General features: G+C 57.2%; 5 protein-coding genes across 20 annotated transcripts in view; 2 read left to right on the top strand and 3 right to left on the bottom strand.

Annotated features, from left to right (window-relative positions):
• Positions 1-15,103, top strand: part of Mapk8ip3 (mitogen-activated protein kinase 8 interacting protein 3) — a 47,981-nt gene extending 32,878 nt beyond the window's left edge. For 9 of the 13 annotated variants that reach the window (XM_004652166.2, XM_004652161.2, XM_004652165.2 and 6 more), the window contains 24 exons: positions 2,905-2,916; positions 3,704-3,721; positions 4,811-4,868; positions 5,449-5,601; positions 6,161-6,242; positions 7,389-7,519; positions 7,644-7,700; positions 7,785-7,955; positions 8,596-8,722; positions 8,985-9,080; positions 9,192-9,350; positions 10,156-10,321; positions 10,855-11,037; positions 11,115-11,304; positions 11,414-11,533; positions 11,630-11,710; positions 11,790-11,857; positions 12,009-12,157; positions 12,292-12,463; positions 12,680-12,793; positions 12,951-12,989; positions 13,092-13,271; positions 13,387-13,536; positions 13,621-15,103. In XM_004652166.2, coding sequence (XP_004652223.2) covers positions 2,905-2,916; positions 3,704-3,721; positions 4,811-4,868; positions 5,449-5,601; positions 6,161-6,242; positions 7,389-7,519; positions 7,644-7,700; positions 7,785-7,955; positions 8,596-8,722; positions 8,985-9,080; positions 9,192-9,350; positions 10,156-10,321; positions 10,855-11,037; positions 11,115-11,304; positions 11,414-11,533; positions 11,630-11,710; positions 11,790-11,857; positions 12,009-12,157; positions 12,292-12,463; positions 12,680-12,793; positions 12,951-12,989; positions 13,092-13,271; positions 13,387-13,536; positions 13,621-13,742 — 2,798 coding nt within the window. In that variant the 3' untranslated portion in view covers positions 13,743-15,103. The remainder of the gene's footprint in view (positions 1-2,904; positions 2,917-3,703; positions 3,722-4,810; positions 4,869-5,448; positions 5,602-6,160; positions 6,243-7,388; positions 7,520-7,643; positions 7,701-7,784; positions 7,956-8,595; positions 8,723-8,984; positions 9,081-9,191; positions 9,351-10,155; positions 10,322-10,854; positions 11,038-11,114; positions 11,305-11,413; positions 11,534-11,629; positions 11,711-11,789; positions 11,858-12,008; positions 12,158-12,291; positions 12,464-12,679; positions 12,794-12,950; positions 12,990-13,091; positions 13,272-13,386; positions 13,537-13,620) is intronic. The other 4 variants (XM_004652162.2, XM_004652167.2, XM_045161191.1 and 1 more) reach the window with 1 other exon arrangement.
• Positions 15,104-15,135: 32 nt separating this feature from the next.
• Nme3 (NME/NM23 nucleoside diphosphate kinase 3) lies at positions 15,136-16,184 on the bottom strand. The gene is made up of 5 exons (XM_004652168.2): positions 16,052-16,184; positions 15,841-15,971; positions 15,662-15,763; positions 15,486-15,598; positions 15,136-15,398 (listed from the first exon to the last, which is right to left on the bottom strand). The coding sequence occupies exons 1-5, from the start codon at positions 16,095-16,097 to the stop codon at positions 15,281-15,283; spliced, it is 510 nt and encodes a 169-aa protein (XP_004652225.1). The 5' UTR covers positions 16,098-16,184; the 3' UTR covers positions 15,136-15,280.
• A 115-nt stretch (positions 16,185-16,299) lies between these two features.
• Positions 16,300-17,419, bottom strand: Mrps34 (mitochondrial ribosomal protein S34). The gene is made up of 3 exons (XM_004652169.3): positions 17,074-17,419; positions 16,864-16,906; positions 16,300-16,781 (listed from the first exon to the last, which is right to left on the bottom strand). Exons 1-3 carry the CDS (start codon positions 17,392-17,394, stop codon positions 16,495-16,497), a joined length of 651 nt encoding a protein of 216 aa, XP_004652226.1. The 5' UTR covers positions 17,395-17,419; the 3' UTR covers positions 16,300-16,494.
• A 100-nt stretch (positions 17,420-17,519) lies between these two features.
• Positions 17,520-22,567, top strand: Eme2 (essential meiotic structure-specific endonuclease subunit 2). Its single transcript, XM_004652170.2, has 8 exons — positions 17,520-17,733; positions 17,853-17,989; positions 18,344-18,436; positions 18,899-18,990; positions 19,149-19,242; positions 19,387-19,502; positions 19,617-19,806; positions 19,888-22,567. The coding sequence occupies exons 1-8, from the start codon at positions 17,520-17,522 to the stop codon at positions 20,056-20,058; spliced, it is 1,107 nt and encodes a 368-aa protein (XP_004652227.2). The 3' UTR covers positions 20,059-22,567.
• On the bottom strand, positions 20,485-26,018 carry Spsb3 (splA/ryanodine receptor domain and SOCS box containing 3). 4 transcript variants are annotated; one of them, XM_045161231.1, is made up of 7 exons: positions 25,943-26,018; positions 24,888-25,025; positions 22,184-22,361; positions 21,885-22,072; positions 21,703-21,805; positions 21,495-21,620; positions 20,485-21,230 (listed from the first exon to the last, which is right to left on the bottom strand). In XM_045161231.1, exons 2-7 carry the CDS (start codon positions 25,011-25,013, stop codon positions 20,905-20,907), a joined length of 1,047 nt encoding a protein of 348 aa, XP_045017166.1. In that variant the 5' UTR covers positions 25,014-25,025; positions 25,943-26,018; the 3' UTR covers positions 20,485-20,904. The 4 variants fall into 4 exon arrangements, with proteins under 4 accessions (XP_045017166.1, XP_045017167.1, XP_004652228.2 ...); XM_045161232.1 differs by lacking the exon at positions 25,943-26,018 and adding an exon at positions 25,649-25,723; XM_004652171.3 differs by lacking the exon at positions 25,943-26,018 and adding an exon at positions 25,171-25,581.
• Between the last annotated feature and the right edge of the window lie 61 nt (positions 26,019-26,079).

Raw genomic sequence — 26,079 nt, 5'->3', positions numbered from 1 at the left:
GGCCCCGGGGAGCTCCAGCGGGACTGACTACTATGTTTACTGAAACAGGAGCCTGCCTAGCCACCAGCTTTCAGGACTGAGCTGCCCCTCTGCCTAGTCACTGACCCAGAGACCACTTTAGTCTGTGCTGTTACAGTGGTGAATCCCACAAGGTTCATAAGGGCCACAGGCTGGAGAGATGCTGTAAACCCACAAACACAGATGCTGTGAGCACCTAGGTGAGTGTGAGGGTTCCTTCAAGTTACTATCACCACTGAGGTGACAGTGGTGACTCCTTGCCCTAGGAACCGCACTCTCAAGCCCCTGCTCTCAACATTGGACAATGTAAAAGCACTCTGGCCTGGTATACATTGTATCTAATACCTATCAAGCAATCTAACACACACTATCTTCGGAAAAATGCTGTAAGTCAACCTGTTAACATGCCAGCGATCATCTGAGGATCCCCTGTTCCTCCTCTTCCTGTAGCTTCAGAAATGTGAGGAAAATACACATTTCAGAGTAGATGTTTTGGGGACAGCAAGTGCCATGCTAGCCTCTGCTTTTTCTGTCACAGTATGCATCCTAAGGAGATGGTTGTTCCCATGTACAGTTGGGGAGAGTTAGGCTCAGAGAAGTCAAGCAGTTTACCCTGCATTGCTTATTGGTATCTCAGTTCTGACTCATGCCAATTTGCCATGCAATGCTTAGGTACATTTCTTCCATGACAGACCCTACCCATGTAGTGACCAGCCCTGACAGTTCAGAAATTGCCATCTTTAGGCTGGAGTGATGGCTCATCTGTTAAGGAACTTGCCTGCAAAGGGTAATGACCCAGGTTCGATTCCCCAGTACCTACAGAAAGCCAAATGCACAAAGTGGCATATGCATCTGGAGTTCGTTTGCAGTGGCTAACAGCCTTAGCAAGCCCATTATCTCTTCCTCCCCCCACCTTGCAAATAAATAAATATATATATATTGTAAAAGAAAGAAATAGCCAGGTGTGCGGTGCACACCATTAATCCCAGCAATTGGGAAGCAGAGATAGGAGGATCGCTGCAAGTTCAAGACCAGCCTGAGACTACATAGTGAATTCCAGGTCAGCCTGGGCTAGAGTGAGACCCTACCTCAAAAAAGAGAGAGCCAGGTGTGGCACACGCCTTTAATCCTAGCACTTGGGAGGCAGAGGTAGGAGGATCGCCCTGAGTTTGAGGCCACCCTGAGACCACTGAATGAGTTCCAGGTCAGTATGGACCAGAGTAAGATCCTACCTCGAAAAACAACAAAAAAAAGCCATCTTCGAGAAGTAGACAAACTTAACGTAAGACGATGGATCAGAGCTGTTGAACAAACATGAACTTGACCTCATATTGTGCTATGATGTGGGTCTGATATGCTAAAAAAAGAAGTGATTCGTAGGTAAATCAAAGGTCTAAACATAAAAATGTAAGAGAAGAAGAAATGTCAACAGGTAAAATTGAAAACTAAGAATATAGATATGTGAGCTGGGGGCACAGCTCAGTAGATCATGTGCTTGATAGGACCAAGGCCCTGGGTTTGATCCAGCACCCAGGAAAAAGTAAAAACCACAAGAAACATACATACATGTATGTGTGTGTGCTCTTTACCACCATTCAAGCAAATCAAGAACAACAGAAAACAAGCAGAAGATAAAAAGGAAGTTATAGACAGTACCTCAAATGCATGCAGAAATGTTCAACTTCAAGACAGATTGACAAACATGAAGATGATGGAGACTGTTGCTTGGGGAGCAGGCAGAAGACTGGGGCTGTCACACATGGGGGTTTGGTGTCTTAGGGATCCACTAACAGCGTGTTGCAGCTCCCTTGCAGCAGGGCCAGGAAGGACTACAGGTTCACAGATGGATCTGCCCCAAGATGTCCTGGGTGATCACGTAGAATTAGGAGTGTCTTGTCTGTGATAATAAGCAGCGATGCAAAGGGCCTGGGGTGTTTAGAGTCCCATGATACTGAGTTCCCTGCCTCAGAGGAAGAGACATTTATGTAGAGTCGTGAGAAGGATGAGGCCAGATACCAGAGAAAGAAGGGAGTAGTAAGATGGAATACCACTTTTGAACTGGTGTTCTTTTAGCACTTGAATTCCTATAACATCCTTTGGTTTGTTGGTTTAAATACTGCTTATCTTCCTTGGGAAAGTGGACAAGAAATATGTTATGTCCTCACGTATGTTGGAGAAAGAAGTATTTTCCCACTCCTACCTGGCTTTTCCCGGCAGTGTGCACCTGGGGTCGGCACTGACTGCGGACCACCAGAGCATCTATGTGCCCCTGGCCCTCTTGTGCCTGTGCTTTTACTTCTCGTCCCTCAAAGGAGAGTCCTTCCCTCTTAGCCTCTGCTTGGCCCTTACTCACAATCTTGCTCCTCCCCATACCTACTGGGCTGACCAGGAAAGCCCCCAAGCCCAGCTGGCAATGCAACAGGGCTTCCCATGTGTGCCAGCCAGCACAGCTTATTCACCCTGGAGAGCCTTCTTTGAGGGTGGGCCCCATTGGTACCCAGCTGTTCCCCAACACCTGCACACACTCCTCTCTCTGTGGGCTTTAATCATTGGGGTTCTGCAGAGAGCTGACCTAGTGCTGAGTAGACTACAGACTCTTGGCGTACCAGAGAAAGAAATACTCTCTCTGGGCTCATCAGGAACCGAGGGACATCCATTTTGGCTTTTTTTTTTTTTTTTTAACCATTTAGGTTTCTGCCCAAAATGCAATGAGATGTGTTGTCCTAGACGAGCTAAGCATATTGTTTTCATGCCTGACAACATGGGAATGGCTGAGTCATTGCTGCTTTTTCTTTAATGAGAATTTCTTTTATTTGTTGGTTCCAGTCACCAATTGACCTTTGTCGCTTCCTTCCCCGTCTCTCTGCTTCGCTGGACGTGGCCCAGGGGAGTTCTCAGGTGTGTATCTCTCCCATCCCCTCTTCCCACTGCGGAGAGTCGCTGGAGCAGGGGGCATACACATGGGATGCTCCCCTGCTGCTGACCGTCGTTAAGGCTGTGCACACCGACTCCCTGTTTCCTTGTGGCTGTGCCAGACCTCCTAGCCCCACAGCCCTGCGCTGCTCACAGCCTGCTACTGCCCGAAGCTCGGTTGAGTTTGCTTCACTGGCTGCTGATAGGCCTTTATCTGTTCCCCTTCTCCAAGCCCAAAGAGCCCTGGAAGGCCATTTCTGGGGAGTTCATAGAGCTGCTAAGAGCCTAGGACACTAAGAAAGTTGCCTTACCCTGTTGGGCACACCCTACAAGCCAAGGGTTCCATGATGCCCCTGTCAAAGCACAGCTCAGGGTCTCTGTGCCCACCTGGGTAGCCAGGCTAAGCTGCTGTCTTACTGCTCACAGAAAGCCCAAGGCCCACCTGCCACTTCAGATGTGGCCTCGGTTCGTTCAACAGCAGCCCAGGGGCACAGCTCCCCACTGTGTGCTTTTCTCTGTCCCATCCCCTGTAGCCCAGCATTTGGGGATGAGAGGTTACTCATGACCCACAGGTGGCTCTGGCCTGGCAGTCTGCTGTGCAGCATATGGATAAACATTGGCAGGAATTACTGGCTCCATCCTGCCCTCCTGACCCATCCTGTGCCCTGAGACACCTCCCGCCCCGCTGTCTACATGGGCTTAATGCGCTTCTTTTCTCTCCCTGCTCCTGCCCCGCTGCCCCGTCTCCTGTGGCACTGGGATGCTCCCGCAGTGCGCGATGATTTTTTTGGTAAGGCCACGGCCCTGCTTCAGTGTGTTTTCCTCTTTCTGGCCTCCTCTCTCCACTTGACATCTTCTCATGCTTCATGAGCCATTTGCTTTGTTCTGCATGGTGGGGCTGCAGGCTTTTCAGGCTGCAGGCCTGGGGTGAGACACCATCTCTCCTTTCTGCCTCAGTAAGGGTGGGAGGTGGCCCCTCCTGCTAAGCTTCCAGTCCCCATAGAAAACCATTGTCAGCTCTCTGAGCCTCCATATGCCTGGGATAGACTAGTCCTGGTGCTCTCCAAATGCCTGCCAGGGGAGCAGGAGTCTGCTGGGGGCCAGGAAGGTCAGGCCTGTGAGCAGCACTTCACTGTGCCTTTACTGTTTTGTCACTGCAAAGACTGGGCTGGGGGCTGACTTGAGTATCCACATGGGTACTTAGAGGCTTATGGGCCATGCCTGCAGGGAGCTCAGTGTATGGGTCTACTTTGGAAAAGCACTGGTCACTTTCTCCATAAGAAGGCACCAGGGAGCTTTGTTCTCATGATCACTCCCTCCACTCCCACTGAAACCACTGCTGAGGGCTACTTATAGCCCTGTGGAAGGTTCACATCTGCCACAAGCCATCCCAGCTCCTGGGCCAGGGATTTTCTTTGAGTCTTAAGCTGTTGTCTCTCCCCCTGATTATCATAGCACCAACACTCATTCACTTGGAGGGTAGCACTGAGAGGCCTGGGTTATAAAATAAAAGATGGGCCTAGAAACCACAGCTGGAGTTGGGGACGGGCCTAGGGGCAGGAATAAAGGGGCTGCTCCAGGCTGTGCCCAGAAGCTGACTTTCCACTGGCTGAGAGCTGTGTGGATTACCCTGGGAGCCCAGGAGATGAGTCCCAGGCAGGAGCGAGGCTATCTGCTGTCTGTGGAGCTGGGCAGGAATCATCCTGGGATTGACTGCGCCTCCCATTGCATCTCAGCTTTCCTGCAGATAGGAACAAGGGGCCTCATTCCCTCCCAGCAGCCCTCGAGATACAGGGCCCAGAAACATGGTTTTTCTAGAGCAGAGGCATTCAGGTTCACCTCGATGGGCTGTAGGGGACCTCCACACTTCTCATTTCAGGAATGGGCAAAGAAGTGGGGAACCTGCTGCTGGAAAACTCACAGCTTCTAGAAACCAAGTAAGAGCCCCATGTGCTGCACTAGAGCTTCTCAACAACCCAGAGCAGGGCCCACAGGACACCACACAGCAGGGCTCACCCTGAGTAGGATGGCCAGTAGGTTAGAACTATTATCTTCACCTCTAGTGGGAGGGTCCCACAGGACTCCTAAGTGGCTCCTTTAGGGTTTATCTTGGGGAACCCCAGCAAGGATGACCACCACCTTCACTGTCCAAGTCAGGCAAGTGTTGCACTCTAAATTAGGATGTGCCTGCTAACATGGGAAAGTGTGAGCAGACCCTTACAGATTACCACCACAGCCAGGTATGGCAACACTGGCCTGGCTGCATAGCAAGATGCTAGCTTAAAAAAAAAAAAAAAATTGGGTATGATGCACACCTTTAATTCCAGCACTCAGGAGGCAGAGATAGGAGGATCCCTGTGAGTTTGAGTCCATGAGACTACATAGTGAATTCCAGGTCTGCCTGAGCTATAGAGTGAAACACTACCTCCAAAACGAAAAAGAAAGAAAGAAGAAAGACCCTATCGTGTACATTTGCATGCTGGCCTTCGTCAAGCCCCATCCGTGTTTCCTTTAAAGAAATGCTTTAAATGTGGTGAAGAATGACCTCATTGCCAAAGTTGACCAACTGTCAGGGGAGCAAGAGGTGCTGAAGGGGGAGCTGGAGGCAGCCAAGCAGGCCAAAGTCAAGCTGGAGAACCGAATCAGAGAGCTGGAAGAAGAGCTGAAGAGGTGAGGGTGTGGGGGCGCAGGAGGGGTGGGCTCTGCGGGGTTTCCAGTGCCCCCCTCCCGTGTGTCCTCTCCTAAATCTAGCCTCCACCTGCAACATCCGAGAGCTCTTCTAGTAGTTTTGGGTGCTCACTGCTCAGATCCAGCCAGTAGGTAGAGTTTGTTGTATGCCCGCTTCGTGTGCTCCCTGGGAATGGAGCTTTTCATGGCTGAGGTTCTCCATTCCCTCATTCAGAAATGGGAGAATGAGTGGGGGCCTTTGGCTGCCATGACACTCCATGCCCCATATGCCCTCTTGATCAGCCAAGGTCAAGGTGACATGGTCCATGGGAGTCCTGCTCCCTAGCTCCAGGCCTTCCGTGACAGTAACAGCAGAGTGAGGACAGCTGCGGGAACTTGTTCTCCCCAGGACTTGCCTGTCCTGCCTGTCCTTTGCTTTACTGTTGCCCAGCCTCTGGCTTCCTCCTCTTAGTTATAGCAGCCTGATACCTGGGCTTTGGGCACATGAAGTGGTGGTGGGCGGGGGGATGCTCCCCCTGAAGCTTCTTCCTGCACCCTACAGAGTGAAGTCTGAGGCAGTCACCGCTCGCCGTGAACCCAGAGAAGAGGTGGAGGATGTGAGCAGCTATCTCTGTACAGAATTGGTATATCCACTACTGACCTGTGGGGCTGGGTGTGGTGGGCTCCTCTCCCCTCCCATGTGACCTCTGAACCCAGTGTGTGACCTGCCATTCCATCGGGTGACTCAGTGATGTCAGAGCCACCCTTCACCAGATCCTTTCCTAGACTGAAGCAGGCTCACCTTGGAACCCCTGTCCTAGTGACACCTTCTGCAGTCACCTCCCCATCCCCCACTCCCAGCCCTAGCCAGGAGCAAACATGTAAGGAGACTTGACAAGTAGCCCAGCCGAATCCTACGGCTCCTGCGTCCTTCCCAGAACAGGCTGGGTCCTCCTGCACTGTAGCATCTTCCTTAGAAAACAGGCTAGGAGCCGGGCATGGTGGCGCGCGACTTTAATCCCAGCACTTGGGAGGCAGAGATGGGATTGCTGTGAGTTTGAGGCCACCCTGAAACTATATAGTGAATTCCAGGTCAGCCTGAGCTAGAGTGAGACCCTACCTCGATAAACAAAAAAAGAAAAACAGGCTAGGCCCCTGACGTCACAACAGGCAGCCCCTTGATCTTATTACTCATTGGCTCAGTTTCTTTGGAGGCATAGAGAAGTCCCCCAACCCCTATGCTGTGGGCCTCCCTCTCTCCCCACATACAGCTCAGTAGAGATTGCTGAAGATAGATTGTGACCTCTTGAACAAAAAGGAATTGCCAACCCAGGTCTCACCCTGGCTGCACACCAGCAAAACCACAGTGCCAACTGGGCAGGGAAAACCTGCATGCATGCTGTCCCCACTCTGCAGCTTGGCCTGCTGAATCTTTAGGGAGCAGAGCAATAGAGCCTTCTCAGGGTTATCAGACTTAACGTACATACCTGCTGTCTAGACTTCCCTTCTGTCCATTTCACTTTAGACCTCTGTCCCTGTGCCTCACACACTGCCCATTGTACCTGATGGGAGGCAGGTAGACCTTTTCCCCTCCCTGCCCCATGCCCTTGCTACTCAAACCATCATTTGCCCAAGGACCTACAGTATGCCCTACTTGGATTCTCCCACTACACCTCCCATCTAGGTAGCTCCCATCTAGGTAGCAGACATTCCAGAAGAAAGTGAAATATACTGGATCAACCCACTGGCCCACCCTCATCAGCTGAACTATGTGCCTTACCCCTGTGCAGGACAAAATCCCCATGGCCCAGCGCCGTCGCTTCACACGTGTAGAGATGGCCCGAGTACTCATGGAGCGCAACCAGTACAAGGAGCGACTGATGGAGCTGCAGGAGGCTGTGCGGTGGACTGAGATGATCAGGTGAGTGCCACTGCCCTGTCCCTCGGGGTCAGAGCAAGTTCACAGCTTCCTCCAGAGGCTTAGGAGGGCCTGTGGGGTCCCAGGAAGAGAGAGACCATAGCCCCTCCTGTGCCTTCCTGTGCAGAGCATCCCGGGAACACCCATCTGTCCAAGAGAAGAAGAAGTCTACCATCTGGCAGTTGTGAGTGGGGTGCCTTGGGAAGGGGGCTCCCCTCAGGCTGCTGCTGCTGTGCACACTGCTCACCTCCCTGTGTCTCCATGGCAGCTTCAGCCGCCTCTTCAGCTCTTCCTCCAGCCCCCCTCCTGCCAAGCGGTCTTACCCATCAGTGAACATCCACTACAAGTCACCCACAGCTGCCGGCTTCAGCCAGCGACGCGGCCACGCCATGTGCCAGATCTCAGCCGGCAGCAGGCCCTTGGAGTTCTTCCCTGACGAGTGGGTGCTCCCAGCTACCTCTCTGGCTGGCTGGAGGGAGGGAGCCAGATGTCCCAGAGCCCCTCCATTCCAACCCCAAAATGGACATGCAGGACAGGCCTTTATATTGCACTGTGGGACAAGTGCTGGTCAGGGACCAAGAACTACGCCAGCACTAGGGTCCTGATGTCCCTCAGTAGGAGTTTGCAGTCCCTGGGGACCTCCCTCTCAGTGCTGGACTGGCCTTCACAGTGCTCCCACCTTTTCTGCATGGCCTTGGCCTCTGTGCACCACCCCAGGCACTTGATTGAACGACTTGCTGACACCAAGGAGCCATTTCAAGCCACCTCCAGTAAGGAGTTTCTGGCCTCCTTGCCTAAGCTTCACTGCAGCTTTTTCCTGGTACCTTGGCAGTAGAGCAGATTCTGGGATGGGGCAGAGCTTGAAGTGACCTCGAAGCCCAGGGTCACACCCCATGCTAGAGAAAGCCACCTTCTTGTCAGATGGGTGTCCCATAACGCAGAAAAGGCAAGGGCAGATCGGGTGAGGTCCCAGGCATAGCATACTCCTGAGGGCAGGCCTGTCTGGTTGTGGGCCCCAGCATCCTTCAGGCTACTGCTGCCTGCCTTGGACATCGTTAACTATCAATCCTCCCACCCAGTGACTGCACCTCTTCTGCCCGGCGTGAGCAGAAGCGTGAGCAGTATCGCCAGGTGCGTGAACACGTGCGCAACGATGATGGCAGGCTGCAGGCCTGCGGGTGGAGCCTGCCTGCCAAGTATAAGCAGGTACTTGGAACAGAGGGTGTGTCAGGCCGTTGGGGGGGGGGGCGCAGCCCAGAAGTGTAAGTGTCAAGCGGCAGACACAATGTGGGTAGGAGGCCAGACAGACCCATCCTCAGCATGGTTTGGGCAGGTGTGAATTGGTGAGGGCCTAGAAGGCTTGGTCTAGTGCATTCTGCACCTGAAGCTGGCAGCTGACTGACCCAGGCTTCTGAAGGTCAGTACCTGCCTCTGGCCTTCCATCACAGTGCCTCCTGCTCTGTTGCAGCTGAGCCCCAATGGGGGCCAGGAGGATACGCGGATGAAGAATGTGCCAGTCCCCGTGTACTGCCGTCCTCTGGTGGAGAAGGACCCCACCATGAAGGTGAGTTAGAGAGCCCTCATGCAGAATCCCTCAGAGACGGGCAGACCCCTGCTGAAGCCCTCCAGAGGCCAGCAGAGCGGTACGCCTGGACCCCACAGCCCTGCTTTGCAGCTCTGGTGTGCTGCCGGGGTCAACCTGAGTGGATGGAAACCAAACGAAGATGACTCTGGAAGTGGAACCAAACCAGCTCCAGGTCACGACCCACTGACCTGCGACCGGGAGGTAGAAGGCGAGCCCAAGAGTAACCACACATCACCTGAAAAGAGGAAGGTAGTGTTGGCTAAGGCCCTGGTGTCCTCCTACCCCACTCCGAATCTGTAGGTAGTTCCCTGCAGGATCTGGCCAGTGGCAGTGCTTCCTGCCTCCTAGTCTGTGGAGCTGTAGGGTTACCCACTGTCCCTTGTGGTCAGCAAAGGTCAGGCTTGAGAGCACAAGGCACATCCTGCCTCATGCAGAGAAGCCAGCAACAGGAGAGGCCACTCAGGAGGAAAACCGTGTACTTCACAGTGGAGACCAGGGCATAGTTTTATGTCACTGTGTGATGGGGCCTGGAGAGTAGCTTCTTCAAGCTTGGTTCCTCTTGGAACCCTCAAGATGTTGTGATTCTTTAAAAATAAATAAATAAATAAAAGCCGGGTGTGGTGGCACATGGCTTTAATCCCAGCAGAAGTAGGAGGATCACTGTGAGTTTGAGGCCACCCTGAGACTGCATAGTCAATTCCGGGTCAGCCTGGGCCAGAGTGAAACCCTACCTCAGAAAACCAAAAAATAAAAAATTGTGGCCTCTTTGCCATTGCACAGAAACTAAGATGCATGCACTACTTTGTGAGTGTGGCTTCATGTGGGTATTGGGTGGGGAACCTGGAACAGCCAACTTTGCGAGCAAGTACCTTTAACCTCTGAGCTCTCTCTCCAGTCCTAGATGTGATTCTTAGTTCCCATCTAGCCTGTTGGGGTAAACAGCTGTGTCCACAGGAGGCACATTCAAGGCTAGACCCTAGAGAATCCCAGAGACTCTGATCCATGTTAACCCAAGTTTGGGCATCAGCTTTGCCTCCCCTGTGCTCTGAAACAGGCAAAAGAGATCCCTGAGACCGACGCCACGTCCAGCCGGGTATGGATCCTCACCAGCACCCTGACCACCAGCAAGGTGGTGATCATTGATGCCAACCAGCCAGGCACTGTTGTGGACCAATTCACAGTCTGCAATGCCCATGTCCTATGCATCTCCAGCATCCCTGGTAAGCTCTTGCTGGCACTGCAGGTGCTTGCCCACCAGTGGACACTGCCCTACAGAGCTGGTTCTCAAGGCAGGTGGCTCCTCCTACTTACTCAAGTGTGATGGGGATATTTAGTAGATAATGTTAGTGAACAAGAGGCCATGCGAGGGTGAGCCACGTGAACAGGAGGCTCACTGGCTGTGAACAAGGCTCCGGCTTCACACCTCAGCAGCATTCCTGTGACTCCTGGGTCCAGCCCTAATGCCATGCTGAGGGTCCCAGCAAGTCTCTGATTTGAAACCTCAGTCTGTGCTGAGAAGGCCTCTCTTCCTTAGGATCTGTCACATGACAGGCACTAGTTGTTCTGAGGGCCAGAGTCTCACTAGTCAGTTCCCTTCAGTCTAAGAACTGGACTCTAGGCCTCTTGGTGAGTGTCCCCAGAGGACAGAACCAAGTGTGGGCAAAACCAGGCTCATTGTTCCCCGGAGCCCTGCTCTGGAGAGCTGAGGTGTCCCTGACGTGAAGGCTCACACACTGCGTGCGCATCCCCCCAGCGGCCAGCGATGGTGACTATCCCCCCGGGGAGATGTTCCTAGACAGCGACGTGAACCCCGAGGACTCGGGCACTGATGGTGTCCTGGCCGGCATCACCCTAGTGGGCTGTGCCACCCGCTGCAATGTGCCACGTAGCAACTGCTCCTCCCGAGGGGACACTCCAGTCCTGGACAAGGGTCAGGGTGAGTCTTGGGCAGCCTTCTCCCCATGACCCTTGTTCCTCTGCTTTGCCCAGCCAAGCTTAACCCTCCTTCCACAGGGGAGGTGGCTGCCACTGCCAATGGGAAGGTCAACCCCTCCCAGTCCACAGAAGAAGCCACAGAAGCCACAGAGGTGCCAGATCCTGGGCCCAGCGAGCAAGCAGCAGCTGCAGTTCGACCTGGGCCCCTCACAGAGCATGTCTTCACTGACCTGGCACCCATCCCACCTTCTAGCACCCAGCCTGGCAGGTGGGCTCTTGGGTCAAGCAAGATGAGAAGGGGAACAGCAGAGGTGGGCAGGGTCTCAGGAACAGGACAGGCTTTTGTGGGTCACCCTGCAGCCCCATCCTTTTCACAGTGAGAATGGGCCAGAATCTGATGGCAGCAGTGCACAGCCCCAGGCGGAGCCCACTGGGGACCCTTCAGCAGCCAGCAGCAGTGCCGCACCCACCATGTGGCTGGGAGCTCAGAATGGCTGGTAGGCAGTGCTGGGGACAGGCAGTCCTGGGGTGGAAGTTGGGTTGGGAGAGCCAAGTGAGCCCGCCACCCCTGCTCAACCTGTCTCCCTCCACAGGCTGTATGTGCACTCAGCCGTGGCCAACTGGAAGAAGTGTCTGCACTCCATCAAGCTGAAGGACTCTGTGCTGAGCCTGGTGTATGTGGCCTCTGGAGGGCTGGTGTCAGGGCCCATGCTCCTGGTGGCCTCGGCCTATCTCACTACGTTCCCATTCCAGGCATGTCAAAGGCCGAGTGTTGGTGGCCCTTGCAGATGGAACTCTAGCCATCTTCCACCGTGGCGAGGGTAAGTTAGACCTTTTCTGTTGGCCTTACAAAGATTGGTCTACGGAGCTCCCCAGGGAAGTTCTGAGCCTGGCAATGGCTCCTCCATCCCAGCTCCTTAAGCAGAGTTGGACCCCAGCCAATCCTGACCATGTATCTCGGGCTTTCTACAGATGGTCAGTGGGATTTGAGCAACTATCATCTGATGGACCTGGGCCACCCACACCACTCTATTCGCTGCATGGCTGTTGTGGATGACCGCGTCTGGTGTGGCTACAAGAACAAGGTGCACGTTATCCAACCCAAGACGATGCAGATTGAGGCAAGTGCAGCTGTCCGTGTCCAGGGAGGGAAGTCTTCTATCTCATGGGAGGTTGGGGTAGGCTGCACAACATTGAGGTGTCCCCTGCATTGTGCTGGTCCTCCCCCCATTGATGGGCTGCTATGATCCCACAGAAGTCATTTGATGCCCATCCAAGGCGAGAGAGCCAGGTGCGGCAGCTGGCCTGGATTGGCGATGGGGTGTGGGTGTCCATCCGTTTGGACTCTACCCTGCGGCTCTACCATGCCCACACCCACCAGCACCTGCAGGACGTGGACATTGAACCTTATGTCAGCAAGATGCTGGGTGAGCCGGGTGTGGTGGCATGTATCTGTGATCCTAGTCCTTGGGAGGTGGAGGCAGAAGGATCAAGAGCTTCCAGGCCAGCCACAGCTACATAATGAATGCTAGGCTACATGAGACCTGTCACCAAAAAAGAGGCTCATTGAGGGGCTGCACTGGTAGTGTGATCAGGGAATCCACCATAGGCCGTGTTGACTCCCATTCCTATCCCTACCTCAGGCACCGGCAAGCTGGGCTTCTCCTTCGTACGCATCACAGCCTTACTCATTGCGGGCAACCGCCTCTGGGTGGGCACTGGCAATGGAGTGGTCATCTCTATCCCCCTAACTGAGAGTGAGTAGCTCCCAAACTCCTGGGGACACCAACAAGCAAGGGGCAGCTATGCTAAAGGGCTTGTCAGGTTCCCAGACTGGGTGGACACCACAAGGCCATTCTAGGAGCACCCTAGCTACCTGTTTGGCCAAGCTCAACCTCCGCCTCTCCTCCTCAGCTGTGGTCCTGCACCGAGGCCAGCTCCTGGGGCTCCGAGGTAGGTCCACAGCCCCTGCTCATTCTGTGGCACAGGGTATTTGCTCTCCTGGCCACCTGCTGGAAATAAGGTGGCCCCACCCTCCTGTCCCTGTATCCCCAGCCAACAAGACATCCCCCACATCTGGGGAGGGGGCCCGTCCAGGGGGCGTCATCCACGTGTATGGAGACGACAGCAGTGACAAGGCTGCCAGCAGCTTCATCCCTTACTGCTCCATGGCCCAGGCTCAGCTCTGCTTCCATGGGCACCGTGATGCTGTCAAATTCTTTGTCTCAGTGCCAGGTACGCGGCTGTCCCTGTCCCTGTCCTCTGCTCTGCTCTGCCTACAGCATTTCAGGGACACAGCTGAGGCCCCTTCAGGAGACTGTTGTCCTGATGTCCTTCTGCCCTGTGACAGGAAATGTGCTGGCCACTCTCAACGGCAGTGTGCTGGACAGCCCATCAGAGGGCCCTGGGCCTGCTGCTCCTGCCGCAGAAGCAGACAGCCAGAAGCTTAAGAGTGCACTGGTGCTAAGCGGTGGTGAAGGCTACATAGACTTCCGCATCGGTGAGTGGACCCAGTCCAGGCATGGGGCCTGGCATGGTCAGGCAGAGCCTCCCCCTGCCCCCACTTATGACTCCAAACTCCCAGGGGACGGAGAGGACGACGAGACGGAAGACAGCACTGGGGACGTGAGCCAGTCGAAGCCTGTGCTGTCCAAGGCCGAGCGCAGCCACATCATCGTGTGGCAGGTGTCCTACACCCCAGAGTGAACCCACCCTGCCTGATGCCAACTGTACATAGGACCCTGCCTGCCTGCCCCCTGCCTGTCCCCTGGGGTAGCCAGGCCTGTACATCCCCTTCTAACCTCTCAACTTGCAGCTTTTGCCTGAGGTCCAGCCCCCAGCCGTTAGGAAGGGGTAATGCGGGTCGGTGGGAGGGAGGGAGGCGGTAGTGGGTGGGGTTCCCATTGGGGAGGGGGAGAGCCTCTGGGACACCCTCTCCCCAGTAGCTCCTGGCACCCATCTTGGCATCAACCCCAGAGGCACTTCGAGGGTACAGGACAGAGATGGCTGTTGGTGGCCCCCATAGGTGGGCCTGGCTCCACCTAGGGCTCCCCAGTCCTGCAGAAGCAGGTGCCTCATCCTGCCGTCTTCCCAGTCTACTTGCTTTGCATGCTGCCCTGGGGCAGGGGTCCTGACATCCATGCCGTTGTTCTCCGAGGGATCCAGGAGGCCAGCCAGCATCTGTTGCCCAGGTGCCTGGATCACAGCCAGCCTTCTCTATCCCCAAACTTCTGTTTCCATAGCCTCCATCCTGGGTCTCACCCTGGACCTAGCATGAAAGCTTGGGCCAGGCACCCTGGGCAGCTGCTCCACATGAACCAATGCCCTTTATCCCAAGGGAGCTGTGATTGTCCAGCTCCTCCCAGAAGCCCCTAGGGTAGAATTTCTCAGGCTGCCAGGGCAAGCCCAGGCCTCAGGAAGAAAGGTGGTCCTGGCCTGCCCCGGGTCAGTCCTCGGATGCAAGGCTCAGCCTCAGGTTGATGGGGGATGGTGTGTTCCTGGGGCCTGCCTCCTGCACAGGGCTCCAAGGAGCCCAGCTCCCAGACACGTACTAAGTGCCTAGGGTTGCCCGCTGTGGCCTGCTCCCTTGGAGAGCAACTGACAAGGCTGCCAGGCAAGGCTAGAAGAGCTGAAGATGGGCCAGGGTGGATGCAGCTCTAGGCAGGGGCAGATACCACCCTGGCAAACGCTCTGGCGGAGTGGCCTGCCCTACTGGTCTCCACACCTTCCTGGTCCTGGCCCTACTCCTCAGGGGTGCTGATCAGGGCCAGCTGGTCCCGGCTGTCCTGCTCCCCACCAGAGAAGCACAGATCCAGGGACAATGAACTGTCTCTGAGCCCGACTGGCCACCACAAGCTGCAGCCGTGTGCAGCTGCAGGCTTCTCCCCACCACCCTGCCACCTCTCCACTGTGATGTATGTCCCTTGTCTGTTCCCACAAGTGTGAAGTGACAGGTCGGGTGGGTGGGTGCAGATGGGGGAAGGGCCGGTGCAACTCTCCTCAGGCTTTGGCCCTGCAAGTAAAACCCACATATCTGCTCTGTACGTAATAAACATCTTACCACAGTGCCTCTGTCTCTGGACCACACTATAACACACCGGGGTTTTCTGCAGTTTATTATGAAAAGGTGAAGGAAGCGAAAGTGAGGGCACTTTGAGCGGAGGCCACTGTCCTGGGTGGACTTGCACCCACTTCCCTATCCCGCTGGGATACCTCGGGCTGGCGACACAGAATCCCAAGCGCGTCTACTCATACAGCCAGTGCCCCGCGCTGTCCTCCCAGCACAGAAGCTCCTCTGCGCGGAACCAGAGCAAGATCTCCCGGCGTGCACTCTCCACTGAGTCGCTGCCATGAATCACGTTCCTGCAGGGATGAGCGCGCGTGAGTGGGTGCAGAGGGCCGGGCTGGGGTGGGGTGGGGGTAGCCAAAGAGGATGTGGACGGGACTTACTTGCCAACCTCTACGCAGAAATCTCCCCGGATGGTGCCAGGCAGGGCGTCCCCAGGGTCGGTGGCCCCAATGAGGGCTCGTGAGGCACGCACTACGTCCAACCCTTGCCACACCTGCGGGGGCAACCGTTAGCGCCGGGAAGACTGTCCAGGTCCCACCAGCCCACGGGAACTCACCATGGCCACAACGGGTCCCGAGCCCATGTACTTGACCAGGCGGCTGTAAAAAGGGCGCTCGCGCAGCTCCGCATAATGCTCCCGCAGCAGCTCCTCCGAGGCCTGCGAGGGACAGCCGCCTGTTCCAGGGCCCCGAGTCCTGCCCATGCCTTCCCCGCTCCTCCGGGCCCCTGTCGCACCTGCACCAGCTTCAGTGCCACCAGCTTGAAGCCCTTCCTCTCAAAGCGCCGCACGATCTCACCCACCAGCCGCCGCTGCACGCCATCGGGCTTCACAGCCAGGAAAGTGCGCTCGTGCACGCCACTGCAGGCTGCGGGAACGCTGGTGTCAGGCCTGGGTCCTCGCGCGCCCCGGCCCCGGTCCCAGCCCGGGTCCGACCCCCGCACTCACCCGCCGGGAAGAGGTTGGCGAAGAGGGTCAGCACCAGACAGATCATGGCGACCGCTGCGGCGCTCGCTCGCGGGGCGGGCGCGGGGGCGGGGCTTCTCTTAAAGGGCCCCGAGCGCGGGCTTCCCTGGCGCCAGAGCATAGACGCTGCGCCCGTCACCCGCTATTTCCTACCGCCTAGTGCCCCGCTGAGCACCGCCGCCTTGCTTCTCACAGTCCCGCAGCGCTCACACAAAGCAACCACAACCCAGTCCACTTCGTGCATTTATTTCTAGCCACAGGAACAAGAAAGGCCGGCACCTATCCTCGTTCATTCACAGGCAGATGTCGAGGCGAAAATGTTCTCCTGTAACCCTGCGCCGGAAGGGCGGTCCGGTTTACTTAAAGACACTTGTCCATCACATGACCCCCACTGCCTCACCCAGGTACAATGCCACTTGTGGCGGTTACACTGGAGTGCCCTTGGACTTCCCCTTGGCCTCCTGTTTCTCAGGGTAGTCCCAGGGACGTACAGGCGTTAAGTTCAGAAGTGGCTCCTGGACACTGGTATCACCATGCTTCTTTCGTTCCGCGAGGATCATGGCCCGCAGCAGCGGTGGGTAGGGCACAGAGCGCAGAGTGCCCTCTGGAGTGGGTGTGAATGTGGTGAAGGCCTCTTCCTCGTGCTTGGGCACCAGCCGCCAGTCGTGGTACATGACGTGCTCGATCTCCCGGGCCTTGTCCTCTGTCTTCCCTGGGGCAAGAAGACAAGGCTGATGGAGAGCTCTTTGGATAAATCTGCTGCCCGGCATACTCCCTCCGGTACCCAGCCTTACCTTTGAAGGTCAGGATGCCCCAGGCCTTCCCGTGGTCCAAGTTCTGCAGAACAAGAGGGACACGGGTCAACTCAGAAAGCGGGCTCCTCCAGGGCACGGGGAGCAGGAGTCCCCCGGGGTTGCCTGGGGCAGAGAGAACAGGCCCAGGGTGGACGGCGCAGAGCAAGCGTGGACCTTGGGAAGGGCGGGACCGGGAGGGAGCAGGCGCACCTGCGCGGTGTAGTCGGCCCGCACGCGCGTGAGGCGCCAGTAGCACGGCTCGTCGTGCTGCCACAGCCAGGACTTGCGGGTGACCAGACGACCCAGGCCGAAGAGCGGGAGACGCGCGAGCAGCTGCAGGAGGCGGCTCTCGCGGCGCACGTCGGCCCAGGCGCGCACCGGCAGTCGACGGCCCGACAGCGGCCTGGTCAGCGTCTCGTCGTCCAGGGCGTAGAGCTGCGAGTCGCGCGGCCGGTTCCGCTGCTCGCGCAAGGCGCGAACGCGGCGGGCCAGCTCCGCGATCAGCCGAGGCCTCACTTTCCTGCGCGCCATGCCTGCGGCCTCCGCTGCCCGCCGGAAGCGCGTGTGCGCGCAGCTCTCCCGTGCCGGAAGCGGCTGGCGTCCGGGCTAAAGCGTCCGGGTGCGTCCGTCCGGAATAGGTGGAGAAAGCCGGGGCTATGGCAGAGGCCCGGCCCGGGAGACGCACAGGCTCGCGCCGTGGCCAACGGCGGCAGCCCGCGACCTGGGAGATCTCGGACTCGGACGCCGAGGGCGCCGCCGCTCCGGAGGTCGGCGCTCGAGGCCGGGGCGCGGCGGGGAAGAGCAAGGCGGCGGCCGGGGCGCTGCGGTCGGATCAGGTCCTGAAGCGCCTGGCGGTGTGCGTGGACCCAGGTGCGGGGCTGGGGTTGGAAAATGGGGTGCCGACACCCCCCCTCCAGGGCAGCGTCCCCACCCCTCGGGCCCTGGCGGGGGAAGGGAGGAATGACCGCCTTGTCCCCGGCTGCGCTCAGCCGTTCTGGAAGATGCAGGTTCTGACATCCTGATGGAGGCCCTGGGCGCGCTGGGCTGCGAGTGCCGCATCGAGCCGCAGCGCCTGGCCCGCAGCCTGCAGTGGAGCGGCGGGAGGCCCGACCCCGGCACCAGCGGCGTGAGTGGTCCTTCCTAGTGCCCTAGCCCGAGGGTTTATGATGGCTTCGGGCTGGACAGACAGCTGTGAACACCGCGCGCACCTCACAGAGGGTTTGTAATGAATGCCCAAGCATTCAGAACTCAGCTGCTGCCTGAGACCCTCCTGTCCCTATGAGACTGGGGTCAGGGTTCCTGCCATCCATGAACTTGGGAAGGTTTTGGCCCTCTGGGGAGCAGTCGTGGAAGGCCTGGGCTTGGCTGCGCTCAGAGCTGCAGGGCTCTTGTTATGGCCGGTGTTAGCTAAGAAGCAAGGGGAAGAGCCTGTGTATACACAGGCCAAGGATGGCTAGCAGTGCCCCTGATGTCTCCACAGGTGCCTCCCGAGTTGTGTAATGAGGATGAGTGCGAACAGTTGCTACTGCTGGAGCCCCAGGAGTTTCTACGGGGTGCCGCCCAGCTGACCCAGGTGCTGGGGAAGGCCCCGTCCTTTGTCCTGAGGGGCTGTATTCCCAAGTCAGCGGTGGCATGGGGCTCTAGTGCCCTGGCTGGAAATATAGAAAGCAAGTGCTGGCTGGGTTCTGCCTACACAACTGAGAAGGGGAAGAATGTTTGGCTGGTGTTTGCCTGGACTGCAGTTCAGTTAAACTGTAGATGCCAGTGTCCAAGGGTCAGCTAAGCGCCCGCTAAGTGCCAGGCTGAATACAGAAGTGGACCATAAACGGGGTGGGGGTGGGGGGCTGGTTCTGTTCCTCCAGAATCTGGAGTGTGCCCAGACGCTGCCCAGCCTCGCTGCCCTTGGGGAGGAAGAGCTGGTCAGCAAGGAGAGGGTCTATGAGCTTCATTTACCCTGCTCCTCTTCCCTCTGGTGGCTGTGGGTGTGTTCCCACAACCCTCAGGCAAACAAGTTTGCATGTGTTCGTACTTTCAGATGACAAGCCCACCCAGCAACCTGCCTTGGCTTTCTGCTGAGAACCCGGCCCGCCCCCACCTGGCTGTCATCGGGCTGGACACATACCTGTGGTACCACACCCCTTAACGTCCTTAGTAGAGCTGGCTAGGATGGAATTCCAGGGGAACATAGGGTGCCTCCTAGGGCTACCGTCCCCACCGTTCTGGGTGGGCCCTGCAGAGGCAGGAGACTGGGTGTGGAAAACCTGAGGAAGATCACCTTTGCACAGGTCTCACAAGCCTAGTGTCCAGAAGAGACAGCAGCTAGAGAGGACAAAGGAGGCCCAAACCACCGTGACCATCAGCTGGCCCGAGGTGGAGGAGGTGAGGGCCACTATGGGTAGGGTGAGAATCGTTGGCCTTGACCCGGGCACTGGTTGCTGAGGCCTAGTGATTGGCTTCCAGCACTGTTGGGTTTGGTGGTCCCTGGGGAAAGTCCAGCCCGTACCCACAGCTCACCCTTCCCAGGCCCTGGTACTGCTTCAGCTCTATGCAGACCTGCGCGTGCTGCTGGTAGACTCCTGGCAGGAACTGAGTCAGCATGTGTGCGCCTTCACCAAGGCCCTCGCCCAGCGCCCCTCAAAGTGAGTGCTGCTGTGGGGGTAGCACTCTGGAGGTCATGCAAGGCACAAGGGTTCTGATGAGCTGTGGGGAAAGGGAAGGGCTCGCTAAGCCTCCTGTTCTACTTCCTATTTCAGGCAGTATCGGGATTCCCAGGCCTTTCCCTTCTGCACCACAGGTCGCTGGGCCTCAGGCCTAAAAGTGACCAGAGATGGCTCTGGGCTTCGAGGAGTATGGTTGAGGCAGATCGGGCAGTTTAACCGGGTCAGCCCAGCTGTGGCTGATGCTGTCATCACCGCCTTCCCCTCCCCCCGCCTTCTGCAACAGGTGAGTGTTCCCCAGTCCATACCATTCCCCTCTCAGGAATGGAGACTGAAGTCTGCCTGCTCACACTTACGCATGCTCTAGGCTCTCATGGCCTGCAGCACGGAGCAGGAGCGCCTGGGCCTCCTGGCTGACCTCCCTGTCAAGACCCTTGGAGACAGACAATCCCGCAGAGTGGGGCCTGACCTCTCACGACGCATCTGCCTCTTCCTCACTACCACCAATCCTGACTTCCTACTGGACCTGGCCTCCTGATTACACCCATGGCACCCCGGGCCTCCTGCTTGCCTACCAGAAGGAAACACAGTCCAGCCTGGGAACCAATCCACAGGCCTGACCAGTCACCCTGCGGGGCAGGCAAGGTGATGGGACTCTAGCTGCTGTAAACACTCAGCAACTGACTGGTTGGATGTGAGTTCCAGGGAAGGTGAAAGGTGGAAGCTGGGGTGAACAGAAGAACCTGGGGTGTTGGGCTTCTGCCCTCTGCATACACACCAGCTGCAGAGAGCCTAATGGCAGGGCACTGGGAGGGGCTGAAGAGCACCACCCTGTCCCACTGCTTCTGAGGCTGCCCTGAGAGAAGCAGTACAGGACCCAGGGAGGAGGAGAGCCAGGCCTACACCTCCACAAGCTGCTAGACACAGCCAGACCCAGCGGGAGACAAATGCAGGCAGCCCAGGCCTTGGTGTGGGCCTTTTAATGTCACATTGGGAGTGAGACTTAAACCCTACATGGTGCACCAGCTGAAGTCTGTGAGCAGGAGCTGGCAACATGCAAAGCAAGCTGGGAAAGACCGACTCCTCCTTCCTGGCCACACGTCCCTCCCCCCCCCCCCCCCCCCAGGGTCCAGGAGTGCTTAGGCTGCTTGTTACTGGGACACAGAGGGAGGGAGGAAGACCCGAAGGACTTTACAGCACCACTTCCCAGGCAGCACAAGGACCCCCAACACCTGACAATCTGGCCCTGGAGGCCCCACAGGATGGACTGGCCTTTAGGAGGCAGGGACAACCCCAGACAGACTTCGGTCCTTCCCTCTCGTGCTGCCCTGGAGGGTTAGAGAAGGCAGTCCCGGCCACCCTGGGGCCACTCTGACTGGGCAAGTCAGGTCCTTCGGCAGCGCTTCCTCTGGCAGGGTCTGCTCTCGGCCACAGTGCTGGGTGGGGGCGCAGGGGGCTTTCGGCGGCCGCAGTTCATCCTCAGGACCCAGCCCAGCTTGTTGTGCAGCACCTGCTTGAGGCCCGGAGGCAGAGGCAGGCCCTCGAGGGTGTCCCCGGAGTCGGGCCGCAGCTGGCGCAGGCGGTAGCAGCACAGGTATTGCAGGGAGGTGGAGCTGGCGCAGGAGCGGATCACCTTCATGCTGCTCTTGGCCGCTGTGGAGCACACCATCGGGTAGAACCTCCTGTTCCGCAGCCGGGTGGCAGCCACTCCTGGAAGGAAAGAGCAGGAGGGGAAGGGGATGCTCTTCTGCCTTCCCACAAACTGCCAAGGTGAACAGCTTGTGCCACTCTGAGGCAGGATGCTGGACTCAGCTTTGGCCTAACGACCCCAGTTTGGCCGGCCTTGCTCACCCTCGAGGTGCCTCAGGTCACAGCCAGCTTGGTCCCACCCGGGACAGGCCTCAATCCGGCCACATCCTGCAGGCACTATCTGCAGTATCCATTCAGAGCTGGGCTGAGGGAAAGCACCCTCACCTATGCACGTCCGATTCTTGAAGAAGGTCAGTGTCCCATGCCAAGTGTCCAGATGGACACCAATGATGGAGCCCTGGCCAAAGCGCGAGGAGAAGCTGGTCTTGTCACCCTTGTGATGGAGCAGTCCTGAGGGCAGTGAGTGGAGTGGGGTGAGCCCAGGAAGGTCTGCAGTCCTGCCTGCCCTAGCCCAGCCCAGGGCCACACCTACCAGTGTAGGAGAGCCCCCAGCTGTCTTCATCTCTGCCAAGCAAGCTGCAAAACGTGTGATGGTACTTGTCCAGGTCCACATCTGATGTCCCGATGCCCACCATCTGGGAACAGTGGAGCTGGGCAGAGGGGTGCCTGGGAACAAGGCCCCAGGCAGCTGCCCTCCTGCTGGCAACCACTTACCATGTCAGTACCATAGACAGGAGAGGTCATCTTGATCTCCCAGAAATGCTGGCCATCCCCTAGCTCCTTGGTGCCCCGGATGGCTGCAGTGCCACAGCTATACTCCATGTGGAAGCTGACCTTGCGATTGTCACAGCTCAGCAAAGTGGCCGAGGACTTGTTCAGGTCATCCCAGACCCAGTCAAAATCTGCAAGACAGAAGAGTCCAGGCTAAGCCCACTGCGCCAGAGCCAGGGCCCACCTTATCAGTCTCACTGAACCTGTCCAGCCTTCCTCAAGGGCACCTGCAGGATACTCACCCTCATCCTCCTCACCACAGCGGCAGTCCTTGTCACGGTGAACCATGTGCAAGCTGTTACAAAAGGCAGCCTCACTCTGGCTCTCGCAGTCACAGAAGGACTCTCCAGTTACGGGCACAGCACTGGGGATGGATGGTGGCAGGGACGAGTACTCGGGATCAGAATCTGACTCACTGTGCTGGGAGGGAAGGGGCAAGAAGTTCTGTCAGCAGCCCACCCTCTCCTAGCCTCCTAACTCTTGCCTGGGAAAGAAAATAAGGAACATGCCATGGCCCATCTCATGCTATAGACACCTGACCTGGGAACTGGCCCCTGTGCCTGGTGTGGGGAGGAGGGGAAATGGCCCCTGGGGCTGGCTTCCTATTACATCTGGAACTCAATGCACACCTCATAGTCCCATTTCTACACACTACACAGCTGACCTGTGGACCTACCACAGCCCACCCTCCTACCTCTCTAGGCAGCTCATTACGCCCTAAACCTCAGGGATGGCCCAAACAGCAAGGTCCAGCATGACGACCCTCACAGTGTGCAACCTGAGCTTCTCTGGACCCTTTTGTTCTGGAGGCAAAGGGAATGATCTTAGGCCAAGTAGGCTGCTGCACCAAGCCCCAGCTGTAGGAAACCCTTCCAGGAGGTTACAGGCTTGTGGCTTGAGCCTGTGGGCCTGGTGTGGCCATGGCCAGGCACCAAGGCTGAACTGGTCAGGTTCCAGCCACTGAATGGCCCAGTCCTGGGAGATTGGCCAGAGAGGTTTTTGCAAGTCACACCATTCCTTTTCTACCATCATGCAGGTCTTTACATGCCCACTTGGCAACCACTTAGGCTCTGGCTTTTGTATCCCTGGCCTCTATCTGGCCCTACTATGCCCACACAATGAACACACCACAGCTCCTGCCACTTGCCCAGAAAGCCCCACTGTGGGTGCCAGGTACTCACTATCCTTTCCCAAATGGAAGCATTCTGCTATCAGTGATTGATTCATAGCTGTTTTTCTCACAGCAAGGGCTTCCTGCTTCCCTATGTCTATCATGGGGTGCTTGAGGTAGCTTAAGCAAAGACGTAACTGGTATCAGACACATCTGAGGGGAAAGTGGGTCTCTTGCCCTCCAACTCCAGGCTGGGTGCACAGCCCAGAGGCCACAGCGCCAGGTATAAGACACCCAGATGCCAAAGTGAACACAACTCATCAAGAGCCAACCAAAATAGCTGCTGGGCTAAAAGGGATGTTTGCACCCTAGTGACAGAGGAGGGGGTTTCCCTCAGTGAAGGCTGGCAGAGTCAGGAGCCAGGATAAAGGCCAAGCTGACACTCCCAGGGCAACTACCTGCCATCAGCCCACATCATACCACAGACCATTAGGTGACAGAGGACAGCAGCATGCATATGTCACTCCATCCCACACGAGCCTGTGAGACAGGCTGACAGCTGGAGGCATGGCTGGAATTCAGCTGGCCCCGGGCTCAGAGGTCAGGTTTTAGCTTCTAGGTTCTCCTCACAGCCTGGAGGTCCCATAGGGCTCAAGGAGGAGCCTGCCCCTACCAAGAGACCTGGCTGAACAAAAGCCACAATACTGATAACCATGACAACACAGGCAACACAGCCTGCCAGGGAGGTGTCAGAAGCACACGAAGTAAAATAAGCAGCCACTCTAGGGTCCTTTCACCCTGCCCCAGCACACCTACAGGACCAGCAGATGCATCTGGCTAGGTAACTTCCTGGGGTCTTTCCCCTGCCCACATTGCCGGGCCTCTCTGTGCAAGTCCAGGGGAACTCTTGGCAGAACTAGCACAGGAAGCTGGGCATGGTGGACCACACCTTTACTGCCAGCACTCAGGAGGCAGGGGCCATGAGTTCAAGGCCACCAGGAGCCTACATAGTGCGTTCCAGGTCAGCCTGGGCTACAAAGAGACCCTACCTTGGGGGGAACAAAAAGATTTAACACAGGAAGCCTGAGCTTTAAGAACACAGATCCAAGACTGGAGAGATGGCTCAGCAGTTAAGGTGCTTGCCTGCAAAGAAAACTGACCTGGGCTCAACTCCCCAGTACACATGTAAAGCCAGGTTTACAAAGTGGTACATGCATCTGAAGTTCGTTTGCAGGGGCTGGCAGCCCTGGCACACCCATTCATTCTTACTCATTTTTTTCCTCTCCAGAGATCCAGGCAGGCAGGGTGGCACACACCTATAAATGCCAGCCCTCAGAAGCTGCAGAAGGACTGTCATGAGTTTGATGCCAACCTGAGCTACAGTCTCAAAAAGCCAAGGAAAAAAAGGCTGGGCATAGTGACACACACCTTTAATCCCAGCACTCAAGAGGCAGAGGTAGGAGGATCACTGTGAGATTCATGCCAGCCGGAGACCATATAGTGAATCCCAGGTTATCCTGGGCTAGTGAGAGACCCTACACTTCAGGAAAGAAAGAAAAAATAAAAATAAAAAGAATCACAGATGTGTAGCAAGCTAGCCATTATTCTAGAAACTAGCAAGGCAGACAGAAAAGGCATTTGTTGCAAAGTGACCCACGGCATCCAGGACCCCCATTCACTGTCCTGAATCCTTGTCACCCTTAGGTTACATTTCTTTTGCCAGACCAAAGAGCTTTGCCAAGAACAGGTACCAGGAAACAGCCCAGCCCCCTAGCTCAGTACCCCTGACTCCCTGTTCTTAGATCAGTCACGTCTACCCTGCAGCTAGGACCTACCTGTCCATCAGAATCATAGCCCCAGTTAGTAGTGCTTGCCAGAGCCACAGCGCGGGCATCTGTGTCTCGACGGGCTGCGCTCAAGACAAAATGCCAGGCTCTGCTGCTCCTCGGGCGTCGGGCCATGATGTCAGGGACCTGGAAGAAAATTAACTTTTGAGTTCTGGGGAAATCTGGCATGACAAAATGTGCTCTACAGCCCTCCACCCTACAACTGTGCCTCACTTCTGGGCCACTTGGCAAGCTGAAAGGCAGGGCTCCAAAAATCTTCGCAAGTTCATACCTTGATCCATTTCCTGAGCATCTCCATCAAACCCAGAGCAATGGTGTAAAGCGCCTCCCAGACACTCATCATTGAAGACGCCCCAGCCCATCTCTGCATTCTGCTCAGGAGCTGACTGTCCCTCGGGCATATCACACCTAACGTGTTCCTCCTCCACTGTCTAGTTTGACAAATGGCATCTCCAACTTCCAGTTCCTCGTTCCAAGAACACGGCAGTCATCCATCCGGAACACCACACCTGAGAGCGTCCTCCATCTCACTGGGGACCTGCCGCCTCCTCCTGAACTGGACAACTTCCTCTCGCCCATCCAGCTCACACACTACAGCCCACTTATCTCCTCTGAAACAGCCTTAAAATTGGCTGCTGAGGCTCGCCGTTCTCGGGATGAAACGTTCAGCGGCTGCCGCTCCGGCCGCTCGGCTGCAGACCCCGTCCACTCTCCGCCCCAGGCCGCGCCTGCCCCCCGCACGGTCCTACCTCGCCCGCCGGCCGCGGCAGCGGGGACTGGCCGAGCGCCACTCGGAGCCGCAGCCAGAGCCCAATGAATGAGCCGGCGCCGCCCGGGACGCGGCCACGCTAGCCCGCGGCGCAGCCCAAGGTGGCTTCCCACGCCCGAGGCGGGTCTCACGACGATGCAACCCGCAGTCCCCGCCCGGCCCGCCGCGAACGGTCGCCAGGGAACAAAGACGACAGCCGGCCTGACCACCCGCAAGGTCAGCTCGCCGCCCGCCGAGGCCGGGCCGGGCCGAGCCGGGGCCGGGCGACGCTCACCTGCCGCCGCCGCGGCGACCCACTTTCCGCTCGGGCCGCGACGTAAACAATCCCCGCCCCCCGCGCCGCATGGGCCGGGCAGCGGGAGGCGGGCGCGGCCGGCGGGGCTTCGCGCGGGAGCGGGTCTCGGGGGACCA

The sequence above is a fragment of the Jaculus jaculus genome, chromosome 11, assembly GCF_020740685.1.
Source record: "Jaculus jaculus isolate mJacJac1 chromosome 11, mJacJac1.mat.Y.cur, whole genome shotgun sequence".
Lineage (NCBI taxonomy): Eukaryota > Metazoa > Chordata > Mammalia > Rodentia > Dipodidae > Jaculus > Jaculus jaculus.
The sequence above is the reverse complement of the archived record's forward strand: the minus strand, read 5'-3'. Positions and strand labels throughout refer to the sequence as shown.

Excerpts from the sequence above, each read along its gene's own strand:
- Nme3 (XM_004652168.2), bottom strand. The coding sequence starts at position 16,097 with ATGATCTGTCTGGTGCTGACCCTCTTCGCCAACCTCTTCCCGGCGG. Across the intron at positions 15,764-15,840 it reads TGGCACTGAAGCTGGTGCAG|GCCTCGGAGGAGCTGCTGCG; the intron begins GTGCGACAGGGG and ends TGTCCCTCGCAG. Across the intron at positions 15,599-15,661 it reads CGGGACCCGTTGTGGCCATG|GTGTGGCAAGGGTTGGACGT; the intron begins GTGAGTTCCCGT and ends TTGCCCCCGCAG.
- Mrps34 (XM_004652169.3), bottom strand. The coding sequence starts at position 17,394 with ATGGCGCGCAGGAAAGTGAGGCCTCGGCTGATCGCGGAGCTGGCCCGC. Across the intron at positions 16,907-17,073 it reads GGGCCGACTACACCGCGCAG|AACTTGGACCACGGGAAGGC; the intron begins GTGCGCCTGCTC and ends CTTGTTCTGCAG. Across the intron at positions 16,782-16,863 it reads GGGCATCCTGACCTTCAAAG|GGAAGACAGAGGACAAGGCC; the intron begins GTAAGGCTGGGT and ends TTCTTGCCCCAG.
- Eme2 (XM_004652170.2), top strand. The coding sequence starts at position 17,520 with ATGGCAGAGGCCCGGCCCGGGAGACGCACAGGCTCGCGCCGTGGCCAA. Across the intron at positions 17,990-18,343 it reads CCGACCCCGGCACCAGCGGC|GTGCCTCCCGAGTTGTGTAA; the intron begins GTGAGTGGTCCT and ends ATGTCTCCACAG. Across the intron at positions 19,503-19,616 it reads CTCGCCCAGCGCCCCTCAAA|GCAGTATCGGGATTCCCAGG; the intron begins GTGAGTGCTGCT and ends TTCCTATTTCAG.
- Spsb3 (XM_004652171.3), bottom strand. The coding sequence starts at position 25,269 with ATGCAGAGATGGGCTGGGGCGTCTTCAATGATGAGTGTCTGGGAGGCG. Across the intron at positions 25,026-25,170 it reads TGCTCAGGAAATGGATCAAG|GTCCCTGACATCATGGCCCG; the intron begins GTATGAACTTGC and ends ATTTTCTTCCAG. Across the intron at positions 22,362-24,887 it reads GCTATGATTCTGATGGACAG|CACAGTGAGTCAGATTCTGA; the intron begins GTAGGTCCTAGC and ends CTTCCCTCCCAG.